The following is a 19,139-nucleotide window of genomic DNA, read 5'->3' as shown; positions in this document are numbered from 1 at the left end:
TAATACATAATAAAACAATTGTCACCTCCACTCAATAATTAAGACTTGTGTCACCTGCACCTCATTTTAAAACTCTTTTGTCACCTATAGCCTAAAGCCCCTAGTTTCTTAAGGGGTGTGCCTAAGTTGAAGCACCACTTATTTAGGAATGGAGGAATTATTGTTTATATAGGGTGAAAATAACTCGTTATATAAAGACATTTTTGAATCTACTATTCGAGATTTCAGAATATGATTGACAAAGGTAATACAATTTATTAAGAACGGAACTTCACACCATCAACAAATTAAGAATAAAGAAAGTTAGCACAATAATAAAAGAAACATCCGGGGACGGCTTGCAGCCTAAGAGGTGTAATGCAGACAATCTACCCGTCACGTTTGAGATTTACTCCAGAGAATTCAAGCACATGACCTATTAGCACGTGACCTATAACACATACAGACTCCAGAGAATTCAAGCACGTGACCTATAAGTCATACAGACTCCAGAAAATTCAAGCACGTGACCTATAAGACATACGGACTCCAGAGAATTCAAGCACGTGGCCTATAAGTCATATAGAGACAACTTTACCCTTCCCTTAACTTGGTAAAAGCTAAGAATTCTTGGTCATGTTGAATGAAGTCCATGTACTTTTCCTTGAGATCCATTTGGACAACAATATTATTACGACATTGTGTTGAATACAACCAAAAAACTTGATTATCTCTTGATCCAAAATGCATTAAATTTGGATTCCCCCATCCAAAATCTGCCTCTTGCATATGAAACCTATTCAAACTTGAACATGCAAATTCCTCAACATCATCACTAGCTCCCCAGTCTGTTCCTCCATAACTTTTGTTATACAAATTTTCCACCATTGCAACTACTTCATCTACTGATGCTTCACTAACAAAATCAACAGTTTTTTGCACTGTTTCTCTTATTAATATTATGAAATCTTGTAACTCTATATCACACCCCTTTGGTTCATAATTTATAGGAATTTCAATAATGAAATTCCCAAAAGGATTAATTGTTTCGCGATATTTAAGCTTACCACGTAAACTTAGGGGAAAGGAAAGTACAGAAGGCTTCATTTTACCTGTTATTGCATGTGAAGCGCGAAGTAAAGCCCTCCATAAAATCGCGGTAATAATCTCAACTCTTGAGGGCTTAAAGTATAAGGATCTTGAACTGTTGTTACATTTTGTTAATTCGTCTCTAAGGTTTGAAACTGAGACCTCATCCATAACGAACTTTTTGGCCACTAGTTTAGTGACCAAAGGTTCAGTTTCATCTGAAAATGTTATGTCTCTTGGTCCAAAAATGTTAGCCAAATCAAAGCTCATGAAATTAATTTTTTCTGCTGGAGTTCCAAATTTACACACTTTAGACCACTCGTAGATGAAGGTAAAATTAGTCCACCCATCAATTGCGAAATGTGTAGCGCTAGTAGATAACGTGATTCCCCCACATTGGAAAATCGCAATTTGGAAAAACATAATTGGGGTCGCGACTAGTTTAGTTGCGTCCACATCCTTACTGCCTTGAGGCCAAAATTGTAACGCGAGATCCAAATTGTTGTGTGCCTGTTTGAGAAATTCTTCATCCATTCGACGATTGACCTTGACTTTTATTAATTGAACACCTTGATCTTGACAAATAATCGAGCATTTATTTTCATGAAATCTACCAGCTGCTGGATAAACATGAGTCAAAACCCTAGAAAGTGATTCTTCAAGTTTTTGTATCATAGAATCAGTAGTGCAATTTTTGTTTTTGATGGGGTCATATGGATAGAAAAGTACAAAAGGGACATGTGATTTTTCAGCTATTTGGTCAAAGAAAGATAATTTGTAATTTTGAAGGTGATTGGGAGTTGGTGATGATGGTTTTATGATTTTTTTGGATATAATTTCAACTTGAATTTCGCTAGCCATCTCTATGATATTCTATGAGATTAATGGAAGTATGTAACTAAAGAGACGGAAACTGTAATAAAGTTGAAAAAGAAAGTGCATAAATCTTGTATTCTAAGTTGTATTTAAGGAGTGAGTGGGGAATTTGGGTTGGTTGATTATGTGAATTTCTATCTAGTTAATAAATGTTTGATTCTCCATGTTTAATTCCTCCCTATTTCCTCTTTCCCTTTCATAATGTTGTGTGTATCAATAAAAGTCCCACATTAATAGTTGAAAAGACCGAAAAGTACATATAAAATCTCTTAATGGTGTTAGCCTTTCGAGAAAATCATGCGGACTTTGCTCAAAACGGACAAACATTATGTAAGAGTATCTCTGTATGACTGAGCCCAACAATTAATATCAGAGCCCATATTTGGCAGAAGAGTATGGGAATGTGATGAGGTGATGTAGTGTGGGGCTCGGTTTGCTTATCTTTATGAGCTTGGAGATGCACATACAAGAAGAAGCTAGTAGCGCTTGATACGTGGAACTTCATTTGAGTGTGAGATTGTTGCAAAAAAAGTCACATATTGATAGCTAAAAAGATTGAAAAACTACATATAAGGTATAAAATCTCTTATGGTGTAAACTTTTTAGAAAAAATCGTGCGAGTTTGATCCAAAGCGGATAATATTACACTGTGTAAGATTATCTTTGATATGGCTGAGTCCAAAACCCAATTTCTTTTCAAGGAAAAAGTTATAGTTACAAACATGATTTAGTTGAGATTTTAAAAAGATAATATTTCAAATTTAAAATTGCGTTTGAATATAAAAATACAATTAAAATTTTGTGAATGAAAGATGTAAAAAAAATCGAAAAATTACTCAAACATGAGTTTTAGAACTTCAATTACTATAAACCAAGTTTGAAAACAACACAACAAACCAATATACAATCAGTGTTTTAAAAGACTATTTTGGGGCTCGTCTCGATGCAAGACACTGACAAAACACATCGAGGCATAAGAATACTGGGGCTTTAGTCATATGAGGTTTACGCCTTAAGTGCTCAATGGTACACACTTAACGTTCAACGCTCGAGGGTCACCTAACCGGTCTTAGGCTTCTATTATCGAGAAAAACATGCATAGTACAATGAAATGCGCTGGAAAAAATTAATTGCATTGTTTAGTTGTCATATAAATCGGATCTCATAGTGATATAAAAATGTGAGTATTTTGACTTCTCTTATGTAAACATATTTCTTCTTAAAATATTTCCAACTCTGAATTTTTATACTAGTAATAAACTATTAGACCATGAGGATTGAGATTGTCCACCTAACCCATGCATGTGACATGTTTATTAGAATCTCACTCACCTAACCCATTACAATACAAACTCAACGTTCATCATGATTTTAAAAGTAAAAAGATTGATTTAAAAATTTATAAAATACTTTGTTCATCCCTGTTCTCCTATATAATATGTATAAACCTTACATAAATCCCTTAGCAAAGTGAAAGTAATTACATAAAATCTCTTCAGCCTTTCTCTCTCCTCAACAACAACAACAACATACCTAGTGTATTCCCAAAAGAGTATGGGGAGGTTAAGATGTATGCAGTCCGTACCGCTACCTCCGAGGAAGTAGAGAGGTTGTTTCCGATAGACCCCCGGCTCAAAGTAGAGAACAGTAAATAAAGGGATGGAAAACATAATAGAAAATCAGGAATAAGAAATAATAAAATAGACATCAGAGAAATATGAAATACGAGACATAAGGGCAATACGGAATAAGAAAATAGGTACTAAGCCATAAGACCTAGTGCACCCACCTAGTAATAACCTACACTTCCATAACAAGGACCCTATGAATACGAACCTAGGCTTACTAACCCGGCTACACAAGACTCTCCAGACTGCAAGCAATAATCCACACACCCGCATTAGCCTTCTACCCTTATCCGCGACCTCCACACCTTCCTATCTAGGGTCATGTCCTCAGTCAGCTGGAGCTGTTCCATGTCATGTCTAATCACCTCCCTCCAGTATTTCTTCGGCCTACCTCTACCCCTCCTGAAGCCATTCAAAGCAAGCCTCTCACACCTCCGGACTGGGGCATCTGAACTCCTCCTCATCACATGCTCAAACCATCGCAGTCATCCTTTTCGGAACTTGTCTTCCACTGAAGCCACTCCCACCTTCTCCCGAATAGTCTCATTTCTTACTCTGTCACCTCTAGTAATCCCACACATTCAACGCAACATTCTCATTTTCGCCACCTTTAATTTTTGGATGTGCGAGTGCTTGACTGGCCAACACTCCGCACCATACAACATGGCTGAACGGACTGCCACTCTATAGAATTTACCTTTAAGCTTAAGGGGCACCTTCTTATCACACAACACTCCTGAGGTTAGCCGCTACTTCATCCAACCTACTCCAATATGTTTAGAGACATCCTCATCAATCTCACCATTCCCCTGAATCGTAGATCCAAAATACTTAAAATTGTTCGTCTTACAGACATCCTGGGAGTCCAACCTTACCACCCCTTCGTCCTCCTGTCTCAAGTCACTAAACTTACATTCCAAATACTCAGTTTTGGACCTACTCAACATAAACCCCTTAGACTCAAGGGTTTGCCTCCAAACCTCCAATTTGTCATTCACACCCCCTCGCATCTCATCAATCAGCACCACATTATCCACAAATAACATACACCAAGGAACCTCACCTTGAATGCTCCACGTCAACACGTCCATCACCAATGCAAAAAGGAACAGACTAAGAGTCGATCCCTGATGCAACCCGGTCTCGACCGAAAACTGCTCTGAGTCTCCTCCTGCCGTTCACAGCCTTTCTCTCTCCTAATTTTGAAAAATATACCCATACATCTGTTTGACCCTCATACATTGCTGGAATGTATGATAAAGCTGATTAGGCTATATTTAAGGAAAGATAAATCTAATAATATCAATCTATTCCTTAATTCACGCCATTAATTACCGAATATTTAGTGGTGTATGATTGAATATAGTAACTAAAATTTAAATTCAAAAATATGTTAAACATCACATTAAATTTTCTTCTTTGTTGAATTTCGTTCAGTGAAAAAAAAATATCTTCAACTGCTTACTTCAGTTCTTAGAAAAATCAATATGAACATCCCCATATTGTTGCGATATTCAGGCTTTTGGGAGTCAAAAATTATATATCAATCCTACAAAAGTGACGCAATTATTGTTTCAAAAATTATAACTTTTTTGAAATTGATTGCTACGATCGCAGTGGAATTGAATACTAATGAAGTTTGTAAAAAAATAGAAGTAAAATACATTGTTGATGGTAATTCTTCTCCAATTATCATAAGGAATGATAATGGAGTGAGAGTTTACATTGAGTTGAAGAAACAATTCTCGAGATTGGTTAATTTTCCTCTATGTATATCCATTTTCTACAAATCGAATAAAGATATCGAGTTTGATAGAGAAACAGGCGCTGTACTTTGTATTGAAGGTAGTGAATATGATTCGGTTGCATTAACGGTCTTTGAAATGCAAAATCAGTATGCATTATACATTCCAGAATTTGAAGTGAAGAATTTTACTACTGATTATGAATTTTCTATATGTTGATCGTTACTTTGGTTTTGATGGAATCATTTTACTTAGTGTATGTTGATACTATGGAATAATTTTGAATTATGTTTTCTATTGTTATCTGATGTTTAGTTCTTAATAATTATTTGACATTTTCATAACAATGCTATATAATTTACATTTATCATATTGCGTTGGCATTATAATGTATTTACAGGTGTGTAAATACGATCTAATTTGGGAACTATGGCAGTAAAGACTTGTTAAAATGTATTGTATATCAAATAGTTAACCATTAAACTGTCATTTCTATGTCATGTATAAATTTTTTTTTTAATAATTGACCACAGTTATTGTTTTATATTTAAACAATAAAATAAAAGGTACACTCGTGTATGGTATTGCATTCAAATCTAAGTTGACATTATATAGTGTGATATGTGTATGATAATATTATACTTAAGTGTTCATGTATGATATAGATTGTTTTGTACTCATATTTGCATACCGATCGTACTTGTAATAGTGGAAACATTCACAAAGTAATAATTGGGCATAACCCATTGTCAGGCCTCTTAAGTACACGCGATCTTTCACTTAGGCACCTCAAGTGGACATCGCTCACTTTTGGCACCTCAAGAAGTCATAAAGTGTGTCATTTTGGCACCTTTTCCTGAATTGGCAAGGTGCGTGTATTACACCTCCATGAAGGCGTGTGAAAGCCCTTTTTTGGAGGGCTCTTCGTCTTCAGCGCCGCCAGCCTCCGCCACCGGATGAACCAGCCTCTGCTTCACCAGCCACCACACCAACCGCTGCCATCGACCAGAGCTAGACCCGCCGGTCAGTGACCAGAGCCACGCCGCCGCCCTGTTCTCCGCATCTCCATCAGCAACCATGCCTCCAGCCCCACTAACGAACGGACCCAAGCCCCCCGCTGCCAGATCCCTCCGTTACCCGCCAGCCATACAACCCTTATTGGCAGGAAAATTGATGGGTTTTGAGAACCCATCACAGGTTTAATCCCGCATTTCATTCCTATATCTCAAACACATACATTCTCTGTTTTTATTTTTCATGATCTAAAATTGATAAAGTAGTGCTGTGAATTTCGTCAAATTTACTTGTGGTTATGTTTATTCAGTCATCTATGCTCTCACATGTGAAAATTTCAATCTTTGTGACACTTAATTTTAGCCTAAATCCCAATCATGTTACCAATTTCTACTTGATTTTTAAAGTTAATGTATTATGTTTTGCTTTAGTCGATATTTGCAGAATGATTGAATGTTTAATTATTTTACTCTTAACGGACATTAAGAGATTGATTTAGCATAATTTTGATGACTAAATTACTGTGAGAATATCCTGCATGCCAAATTGACTTGAGATTGTTTTCCAATCAATTCTGATATATATGATAAATGCTAAAATATTTTTTACTTATCTATTTTTGGTTAATTGCCTCTGAATTAAGGTAGTCTACTTTGGTTAAGGAAAAGATATTTGATTGATTTTTGCTCATAGTGGTTTTTCCTTTTATTTTCTCTGACTGAATGTTACATTATTTGCTCCATTAATTGATTCAACCTTTCAAGGATTAATTGATTGATAAAAAGATTCTTCTGATTGACAAAAAAAATATTCTTTTTCTCCTTCATTCAATCCTCGTCATTGCGCATTTTTCTTTCTTTTGATCGATTATGCTGGGTAGAAACTATGTAATGTTAAAATGTTTTTATAAGTTTCTTTCAGAATCTTCATGTTGACATCAGTCTTAAATAACTATTTCTGTTGGTTTGTGTTTCTTGATACACTTTTAAGTGTTCTGATCCTCTAGTTTAATATTTATTAGATTACCCTTTTTCCTGTGAGATGACAATCTTGTCAGGTTACATTATTGTAGAAATTTGATGATATGTTTGAAACAGCCTACCATTACATTTCTTGTATGATAGGACACCTCTGAACTAAATTTGGCCATTATTTTAGTATTACTTGTTCGAAGGTGTGGTCATTTGAGAAATGAATTAGTGAGTCAAAAATATTTAAGTGTAGTTACTTAAAAGGTGGACTTGTGTTTTGAATATAGTTAAGTGTGGTCACTAGAGAAGTGAGTTAGTGAGTCAAAAATATTTAAGTGTAGGTGCATGAAATGTGGACTTGTGTTTTGAATATAGTTAAGTGTGGTCACTAGAGAAGTGAGTTAGTGAGTTGAAAATATTTAAGTGTAGGTACTTAAAATGTGGACTTGTGTTTTGAATTTTGTCAAGTGTGGTCACTTGAGAAGTGAGTTAGAGAGTCAAAAATGTTTAAGTGTAGTTACTTGAAAGGTGGACTTGTGTTTTGAATATAGTTAAGTGTGGTCACTAGAAAAGTGAGTTAGTGATTCGAAAATTAGGGAGTCGGAAATATTGAAGTGTAGATACTTGAAATGTGGACTTATGTTTTTAATTTAGTTAAGTGTGGTCACTTGAGAAGTGCATTAGTGAGTCTAAAATATTTAAGTATAGTTAATTGAAAAGTGGACTTGTGTTTGAATATAGTTAAGTGTGGTTACTAGAGAAGTGAGTTAATGAGTTGAAAATATTTAAGTGTAGGTACTTGAAATGTGGACATGTGTTTTGAATATAGTTAAGTGTGGTCACTTGAGAAGTTCATTAGTGAGTCGAAAATGTTTAAGCGTAGTTAATTGAAAGGTAGACTTGTGTTTTTAATATAGTTAAATGTGGTCACTAGAGAAGTGAGTTAGTGAGTCGAAAATTAGTGAGTCGAAAATGTTGAAGTGTAGATACTTGAAATGTGAACTTGTGTTTTGAATTTAGTTAAGTGTGGTCACTTGAGAAGTGCATTAGTGAGTCAAAAATATTTAAGTATAGTTAATTGAAAGGTGGGCCTGTGTTTTTGAATATAGCTAAGTGTGGCCACTTGAGAAGTGAGTTAGTGACTTGAAAATGTGTAAGTGTAGGTACTTGAAATGTGAACTTGTGTTTTAAATTTAGTTAAGTATGGTCACTTGAGAAGTGCATTAGTGAGTCGAAAATGTTTAAGTGTAGTTACTTGAAAGGTGGACTTGTGTTTTGAATATAGTTAAGTGTGGTCACTTGAGAAGTGAGTTAGTGACTTGAAAATATTTAAGTGTAGGTACTTGAAATGTGAACTTTTCATTTTGAATTTAGTTTAGTTTTGTAACTTGTGAAGTGACTTGAAAATGTTTAAAGTGTAGGTACTTGAAATGTAAACTTTTCATTTTGAATTTAGTTTAGTTTGGTAACTTGTGAAGTGAATTAGTGACTTAGAATTGTGAACTTTTCATTTTGAATTTAGTTTAGTTTGGTAACTTGTGAAGTGAATTAGTGACTTAGAAATGTGAACTTTTCATTTTGAATTTAGTTTAGTTTGGTAACTTGTGGAGTGACTTGAAAATGTTTAGGTGTAGCTACTTGAAATGTGAACTTTTCATTTTGAATTAAGTTTAGTTTGGTAACTTGCGAAGTGAATTAGTGACTTGAAAATGTTTAGGTGTAGGTACTTGAAATGTGAACTTTTCATTTTGAATTTAGTCTAGTTAGGTAACTTGTGAAGTGACTTAGTGACTTGAAATGTTTAAGGGTAGTTACTTGAATTATGGATTAGTGACTTTTGTTTTGAATTTAGGTACTTGAAATGTGAACTTGTGTTTTGATTTTAGTAAAGTGTGGTCACTTGAGAAGTGAATTAGTGACTACAAAATGTTTAAGTGTAGGTACTTGCAACGTGAACTTTTCATTTTGAATTAAGTTCAGTTTGGTAACTTGTGAAGTGAATTAGTGACTTGAAAATGTTTAAGTGTAGGTATTTGAAATGTGAACTTTTGTGACTTGAACTAATGACTTGAATGTGATCGATTGTGTAGATGAAACCTGATTATAGCTGGATATATCAACGAAATATTGATAATAGAATGGGTGAGGCTGAGAATGAAGATGAGGATGATGAGTTGTAGTTTTTAGTCTTTTGTTTGTTTCATAGTTTGGATTTGGAACCTCGATAAATTTTATAAATAATTTGATTTTTAATGTTTGTATTTTTATGGTGGTTGGTTGATTGTATATTAAAAGATTGGTGGACTGTATTGTAAATAATTTGATTCGATTTTTAATGTTTGTAAATGATTGGTGGACTATATTGTAAATAATTTGATTTTTAATATTTGTATTTTGGAAAATTTAAATATTTTTTTTCAAAATTATCAAAAAAACCGACCACATGTGGTCGATTTTTAAAAACATTTTCAGAAAATTGACCCCATGTGGTCGGTTTACTATAACTAATTACAAAATATTTTATTAAATAAATTATTAAATAAAAAATCAACCACAAGTGGTTAGTTTTCTATTTAAATTAAATAATTAATTCAAATAAAAGACCGACCACATGTGGTCGATTTTTTTTATAAATTAATTATTAATTTAAAGGTAACCAACCACTTGTGGTCGGTTTTTATAAAATTAATTAATTAATTTTGAAAAAAAATTAACCACTTGTGGTCGATTTTAATAAAATTAATTAATTAATTTTAAAATAAAACCAACCACTTGTGGTCGGTTTATTTTGAATTTTTTTATTTTTAAAATTATTTTTTTCTATTTTAATAAAATAATAATGAATTTTTAAAAATATATATATTTTTTAAAAAAAAACCGACCACACGTGGTCGATTATTAAAAAGCTACCACAGTTTTTCGATCACGTACGTTGGTCGATTTTGTGGTCAGAAATTAAGGAAAACCGATCACTTGTGTGTAAATACGATCTAATTTGTGAACTATGGCAGTAAAAACTTGTTAAAATGTATTGTATATCAAATAGTTAACCATTAAACAGTCATATCTATGTAATGTATAACATTTTTTTTCATAACTGACCACATGTACTGTTTCATGTATAAACAACAAAATAAAAGGTACACTCATGTATGTTATTGCATTCAAATCTAAGTTGCCATTATATAGTGTGATATGTGTATGATAATATATTATACTTAAGTGTACATGTATGATATAGATTGTCTTGTACTCATATTTGCATATGGATCGTACTTGTAACAGTGAAAACATTCACAAAGTAATAATAGTAAAATACCTTAACAGTATGTTATGAATGTATGATATTGTTGTATACTTTATTAATATGTATGACGGTAAAATTTTCGTTATTTTCTATTAAGGCATAAACTTTTAACGAGTGTATGATGTTATGTAATACATTACTCTAAAACATATGAGACACATGTTCAATGTATTATTAACTTATAATAGATTTTATAAATTGAAAAAAAAAATATAATATCCCCACCCCCTACCCCACATACCCTACCCATACTCCTACCCTACCCACGTGGTCCCCACCTCCCTAACAAACCCAACATATTCCCACCATAGGAGGAGAATAATATATACACTTTCACGATTAGAATTAGGACACCACACAGAATACTCTGATTCTTCCACAAAACAACAAATACACATTTTTCATTTTTTCTCAAAAAGGGGCAACACAAACCTCACCATTCTCACAAAAACCTCACTGAAATACTCACAGAGAACAGAGCACACTGACCCTCACGCACATCACACACACTCCATTTTGCTTTTTCTTCCCCACCGAGAACACACACCCACATATACACCATTACACTACTCACACGAAGATGGAATACGCACACACTCTCACTGATTGAAGGGGTGCCCATTTTTTCATTTTTCTTTAACAACGCATGACAACACCATGGAGAGAATACCCACGAAATTAGAGAAAAGGAAACCCGAATAAAACACACTACAAATTGAAACCTCACCGAAAAAGTTCACTCACTCACGAATAGCTCACCATACGCACACACGCCGTGTATATACACGCCACACACTGAAAATGGAGAGTTGAGGGTGTGATCGGAGTAATCGAGAGAGACCACTTATTGTGTGTTTGTTTGATCCTTGTTGGTAATGAATGCATGTTTGTTTTGATTTGTGGTTGGTTCCCTTGATTATGATTTGCATGGTGAAATGGTGTCTCGTTTGAGAATTAAAATTGGTTGTTTGGGACGGAATTGAAATTGATAAAAGTGAATGAGTGTTTGTTTTGATTCATTGTTAGCAGTTTAATTCGGAATAAGCATGAATGTTGTTGGAACATGATAGAATCATGGTAGGTCGAAGTCGATAGGCAAATTATAGGTTTTTGGGGTAGGCTGGCCTTAGGATTCTATATTAGCGAATGTGTAAATTCTTGTTTGAAATGGTTTCCTATTTATATCGTATTTTTATCAAATATATTTATTCGCCGGGGAATACCCTGAGGTCATGTGTATATATATTTATTCACCGGGGAATGCCCCGAGGTATCTTGTACCCGGAGAACGTTCGTGATGAAGGCCCGAGGCGTCGGGTAGAGCATTAGTCTAGGATTAGTTTAGAATAGGATTTACATTTCTGCATTTTTCTATTTTTTGGATTGTATAATTTGGACTGTACATTGTTTCGGATTAGTTTTGTTTGTTTGTTTGTTTTGTGATTTTGTGTTTATATGGTTTATACATTTTATAGTGTCAAATTAGCCGATGTGTTCCACCAAGCGACCGTGGTCGAACCACGGAATTGAGGGGTGCCTAACACCTTTCCCTCGGTCAACAGAATTCCTTAACCAGAATCTCTGTTTGCAAACCAGTTTAAAGAGTCAAATCATTTTGAAAAAAGATTTCCCAAAGGTGACTTGGCACACCCGATTTATGTCAAGTGGCGACTCTGAGTTTAAATGTAAATAATCCTTTTTGAAACAAATTTTCATTTTAGTCACTTTAATAATAAAAATCTTTTTCAAACTTAAAATCCTATCTTTTTGTTTAAAAAAAAGGGGTGTGATTATAATATAATGTACGATAAACATGACATCCACCAAACTATATAGTAACAATACAATATGGTCTACGTCATTGCAATACATTTCTTCAAAAAGATATGTATGTATAAGAACATTTAGGACATCCATAAAATCTAAATTAAAATCCAACACCACAAAATGAACAAGTATTGTAACTGTTTAACATCAGCTACTAAAACAACAATTAGATATTTCTATGCAGATTGTCGGGAAGTGTCCATTGTCTCTCTGTCATTGTATTTGGAGTACCAACATTCAATGATTTTGTAGTTGAAGGTGTTGACAAACCAAATAATAGTGCATCAACAACGTCTTGAACAGATTCCGTTATTGTGCCACCAACATCATCCTACATGCACACATATGGATGTGTTATGTATAAGATGTAACATATGAATGTATATATATAATTATATATAAGATAGATGTATAATGGGGGATTATATGTAGAAAAAAATCAGAAACATCACATAGCAGGCAGTTTTATATATATATATATATAAGGTGATTAAACCATAGTCTAACATATCTAATTATAGATAACCTAAATATATATAAGGATATGCATACATATATATACACATTAAGCAATACGGAACAGTTTCTATCAGAAACTCAATAAAAAACACAAGTTAGATCTTTTTAAAATGTCCAGTTTCTATCAGAAACTCAATTCCCTTACCCATCATGTATAAATCAAATAATATATTATCCTAAAACCATCATCTCCCAATTTTAATCAAGAACAAACAGTACTGATAATCTGAAGACAACTTTCCGACCATGTCAGAAATCATGGAAGAATCAAGATCTCAAAAACTTCATATTCAGCTGAGTACATTATGACCCATTTTCTAACTAAGGTGCTATATGTATATCGACAGATGTATAGTAAAAAAAATCAGGATTGACAAGAAAATATCGAAAATTCTTTCATATCAGGACTGTCATTTTTTTTTTTCTTCGCGACCTTGTTCCTTATCAACCATTTTCTCGTCCTATATAAAATAACAATAAGCATGTATGATCATTTCATCAAAGTAATATACAGTATAATAGAAAAAAGTTTTATACAAGTGAGATGAATGTGTTATCTGTTAACTTTCAAATGAATGTATAAATATTTTTATGCATAACCTATATATGTATAATGTCAATCTTACATATCAAAACCCCAAGTTTTCAGACATAACAATTATATATATATATATATATATATATATATATATATATATATTAGATGATTCAGGAATAGTATTACATAACTAATCATACATAACATATATATGTATAATGATAGCCATACATATCTATGTACAGTCAGTAATACTTAACATTTATATATGTAACATAAATTCAATATACCTTCTGATCGCTTTGAATGTCAGTTATAATTATACATAAGATAGATATGTATAAAGGGGGATCACACATAACGAAAAATTAAAAACATCACATAGCAGTTATATATATTTATAAGGTGATTAAACCATATTCTAACATATCTAATTATAGATAACCTAAATGTATATAAGGATATTCATACATATATATACACAATAAGCAATACGGAACACTTATCGTTCCAATAAAAACAACAAGTCAGATCTTTGACAAAATGCTCAGTTTCTATCTGAAACTCAATTCCCTTACCCATCATATATAAATTAATGAATATGCTATCCTAAAACAATACGCATATATTGAAAGATGTATAGTAAAAAATAAATAGAATTGACAAAAAAATACCGACAAATCTTCTATGTCAGGACTGTCATTTTTTTTCAATTCTTCTTCGCGACCTTGTTCCTTATCAATCATTTTTTCGTCCTATATAAAATAATAATAACTAGCCGATTCCTTCAATTTCTTCATGAATGTCGGGTCGTTTTGGTGCTTGGAATGATTCTCTGCAAAATTGGATTCTTCGTAATCAAATGTACCAGGAACAAAACCAACAGAAATATTTTGTTCTTGAGCATCTAACTGACTAAGACCTAAACTAAACCTAGGACGAGAATCCGTTACCAAAGTTCTACTATATAGATTAAGTAGTAGCAACTATAACACAAGAAATTCAAAGATCTGACTTGAACAATACGGAAAAAAATGAAATAAACTAATAATCAAACTGATATGGGATTGCAAAAGAAGTTAATTTCATAAAAACCAACATGCAACCAAACAAGAATAGAAAATTATTCCGATTTGGTAAAGTTGAAACAAAAAAATTCAAAAAATAATGAAGAAAATCAGAAACTTCAATTAATGCTTCAAAACTTACAAATTGGTAACCTCTTAAGTACACGTTGCTTGATTTTTGGCGTGAAAATGGGTTTCAATTATGTAGAAAAAAAGGATTTGTAATGGGAGGAAAATACGGGAGATGCAACAACAGAAGTAGCGTGTTTTTGGATGTATAATGGGTTGGAGAGAGAAAGTAAAAAAAAAAAAATAGGGGATTTAAGTAATTACTTTGGGATTTAGGTAATTACTTTAGCAAATTGGCATTTAATGTAATTAGGTAAAGTTACCTTGTGTATATATGTAAATTTTAGATATAATAATTAACAAGATAATGTATTATAATTTTAAATATATTTATAGCTATTTAATTAATTTTTCAAAAAATATAATCATTAATATTTTTGAATAAACACAATAAGAAATATAAGTAGAAATCACACTATATAATAAAATATAACTTCTTATTTTTATAAAATCAAATAATAGTTTACAACTTATTTAAGGTTTCATAATTAACATTAAAATATCATATTTTCTAATGCTTATTTTTAACATCTGGTCAAACACAAGTGAATAAACAAATAATTGTAATATTTTTTTTTTCTACTTTATTAAAAACTTATACAAGAGAATTGATTAAAATTATAAATATCTATTTATTAACATTTTATATAGAATTATACAAAGCAATAAAGGATACCAATCCATACATAAATTTATTTTAAATATATTTAAATATTTTATGGGTGTTTAACAAATGAAAAATGTTGTTGAGGATCGATTACGAGACCTCGTGGATGCAACAATAGGCGCTGGCAAGAGAAGCAGACAGCTGGCCGTCTACATACCTACTTCAACTGCTTGCTCCGCAATTTTAGTACATCATCCTTAATTAATTACTATAGATTATTTACATATTAAAAAATTAATAATATTTAATAAAAAAAGTAAAATAGACATTTACGACATATCAGCTTCAGATGCTTCAATCGGAATTTTAATAAATATCACCCCTAATTAATTATAATAAGTCATTTAAGTATTTAAAAAATAATAATAATTAATAAAAAATCTCTTGGCAAGAGAAGCAATTAGCTGACCGTTAACATGTTTGCTTCAACTGCTTACTTCGCAATTTTACTATATCACTCCGAATTAATTATTATAAGTTATTTACATATTAAAAAATTAATAATATTTAATAAAAAATAAAATAGAGATTTATAAGATATCTATTTCAGTTGCTTCAATCGTAATTTTACTATTTATCACCCCTAATTAATTATTATAAGTCATCTAAGTATTTAAAAAGTAATAATATTTAATAAAACAAGAAAAATTTGATATAAAATGATAAGTTAACTCTTAATGTTTTAAATTAATTTGACATTTTGTATGAGTCTCACTTAAATTATTTTTCACAAGTATTTTTTATAGTTATTTTGTTATATCACTTCTAATTAATTGTTTTGAGTCATTTAAGACATGTCTGCTTTGTTGCTTCAATCGTGACTTTTATATATCACCTTAATTAATTATTATGGTCATTTAAACACTATGTCGCTTATTACTTTTATTACTATCTAATAAGAGGGAATATCTTGGCAAGAGAAGCGGGAAGTTGGTCGTCAATATGTCTGTTTCATATGCTTGCTCTGCAATTTTACTATATCACCCTTAATTAATAATTATAAATTATTTACATATTAAAAACTTAATAATATTTAATAAAAAGGTAAAATAGACATTTATGACATGTCTTTTTTAGCTACTTCAATTATAATTTTACTAAATATCACCCCTAATTAATTATTATAAATTATTTAAATATTTAAAAAATAATAATATTTAATAAAAAATCTCTTGGCAAGAGAAGCAGGTAGCTGACTGTCAACATGTCTGCTTCAACTGCTTGCTCTGTGATTTTACTATAACACTCATAATTAATTATTATAAGTTATTTTACATATTAAAAATTAATAATATTTAATTTTAAAAAAAAAAAGTAAAATAGACATTTATGACATATCTGCTTCAGCTGCTTCAATCGTAATTTTACTAAATATCACCCATTAATTATTATAAGTCATCTAAGTACAAAAAAAATAATACTCAATATTTAATATAAAATAAAAAATAGATATAAAATGATAAGCTAACTCTTGATGTTTTAAATTAATTTGCCGTTTTATATGAGGCCCACTTAAATTATTTTTCACAAGTATTTTTCTAGTAATTTTGCTATATCACTTCTAATTAGTTGTTGATAGTCGTTTAAGACATGTCTATTCCGTTGCTTCAATCGTAATTTTATTGTATCGCCCCTAATTAATTATTATGCTCATCTAAACATTATACCGCTTAAATTAGAATAGAAGAAAAAATATTATAAATCACAATAATTAAAAACATAAATTATTTAGAAAATTTAATTGACTATCAATACCACAAACATTTGAACATGAAGAGTAACATATATTACTTGAAAATTAAATAAAAATATTATCAATTATAATAGTTAACAACTTAAAATATCTAAAAAGAATATTAATCTGTTATATATTTTTAAAAAAATATGTAAAAATACTTTGAATCTCAATAATTAACAACTTAAAAAAATTTAAAAGATATAGAATCTTTGATTGACTCTCAAAATTATATCAATGTCACTTAAATTGGAATAGAAAAAAAGTATTATAAATCACAATAATTTAAAACTTAAATTATTTTTAAAATATAATTGACTATCATAGCCACAAAAGGTGAGTAACATATATTATTTGAAAACTACATAAAAAATATTATAAATTATAATAGTTAACAACTTAAAATATCTAAAAATATATTAAAAGGGATGATTGATTATCTAAATTATATTTGTGTCACATAAATTGATGCCAAAAATAAACTATACTGAGCCTGTGTTTTTTTGAAAAACAGTAATATAGGCACATCAAATTTTATTTTTCACACTCTTTATTAATTTATACATTTGTAGAATTTAATTTTGATCGTTAACAAAATTATTGAAACAAAACTATATATTTGAATAGTAGATCATAATACTTGATAATTGTATATATTTTAATAATATATGCAAAAATTACTCTGAAAAATAAATTTATTTAAATTTCAAAAATATCACTTCTAATTAATTGTTGCAAGTCATTTAGACATGTCTGTTTCGTTGCTTCACTCAAAATTTTACTATATCGCCCCTAATTAATTATTATGGTCATCTAAACATTATACCACTTAAATTGAAATTGAAGAAAAAGTATTATAAATCACAATAATTAAAAACTTAAATTATTTAGAAAATGTAATTGACTATCAATGTCACAACAGTTTGAACAGGAAAAATAACATATACAACAACAAACCCAGTATATTCCCACATCGTAGGGTCTGGGGAGGGTAGAGTGTACGCAGTCCATACCACTACCTCTAAAGAAGTTGAGAGGTTGTTTTCGAAAAAAAAGTATATCTAAAAAATTACATATATTACTTTTTAAATTACATAAAAAGTATTATAAACTACAATAGTTAACAACTTAAAATATCTAAAAAAAATATTAATTTGTTATATATTTTAAAAAATATGTAAAAGTGCTATGAATCACAATAATTAACACCTTAAAAAATTTAAAAGATATAAAATATTTTATTGACTCTCAAAATTATATCAGTGTCACTTAAATTAGAATAGAAGAAAAATATTATAAATCACTGAAGCAATTGAAGCATACATGTTTTTTTAAAAAAATATTATTAATTTTTTAACACATATATGGCATATTATAATTAATTAAGAATGATATAGTAAAATCACGGAGTAAGCAGCTGAATGGGTCGGCAAGCAGGCATGTTCAGGGGCTCCTGCTTGCTTTTCCTTCTAAAAGAACTTTGTTTGATGTGTAGGATTTGAGATTAAAGAAAAAAAAAAGACTTTCTCAAATAAAAGGTGCTCCCTCCGTTTCATAATAAATGAATTGTTGGATTTTGGCACACAAATTAAGAAAAAAGCATTAAAGACATAAATTTAACACAACTTTCCATTTTTACCCAAAAAAAGAAAAAGTTGACCTTATAATACCTTTTCAAAAGTTAATTGATTGTCAAATCATAAGGGTAAATTTGGAAAAAAAATTAATGATTCACTTATTTTGAAACACCAATAAATACCCCAACAATTCACTTATTGCGAAACGAAGGGAGTATATTAAAAGGTCACGCAGAACCTACGCTAATACAAGCATAAGTGGCTAATACAATCTTGTCCACGCCAAGCACGACTTGCATGAATCAATGATTAGAAATGTGAAGTGTAAACTATGAGTGTGCAAAGATCGAACCGACCGATAAATTGAATCGATAAAAATGTTATTGGTTTATTGTTATTGGGTTATTGGGTTAACAGTTTTTTAATGATTTTATAAAAAAAACTTATTGGGTTATTGATTCCGTTCAGTTT

At 30.8% G+C, this 19,139-nt stretch overlaps 1 protein-coding gene across 1 annotated transcript; it reads right to left on the bottom strand.

Moving 5' to 3' along the window:
- Window positions 1–573: 573 nt before the first annotated feature.
- Window positions 574–1,602, bottom strand: LOC107848839 (acetyl-CoA-benzylalcohol acetyltransferase). Its single transcript, XM_016693572.2, has one exon. It carries the CDS (start codon window positions 1,600–1,602, stop codon window positions 574–576), a length of 1,029 nt encoding a protein of 342 aa, XP_016549058.2.
- Window positions 1,603–19,139: the final 17,537 nt, after the last annotated feature.

This window comes from Capsicum annuum, chromosome 12 (genome assembly GCF_002878395.1).
Source record: "Capsicum annuum cultivar UCD-10X-F1 chromosome 12, UCD10Xv1.1, whole genome shotgun sequence".
Taxonomy (NCBI): Eukaryota; Viridiplantae; Streptophyta; class Magnoliopsida; order Solanales; family Solanaceae; genus Capsicum; species Capsicum annuum.
This window is presented reverse-complemented; position numbering and strand designations above follow the sequence as displayed.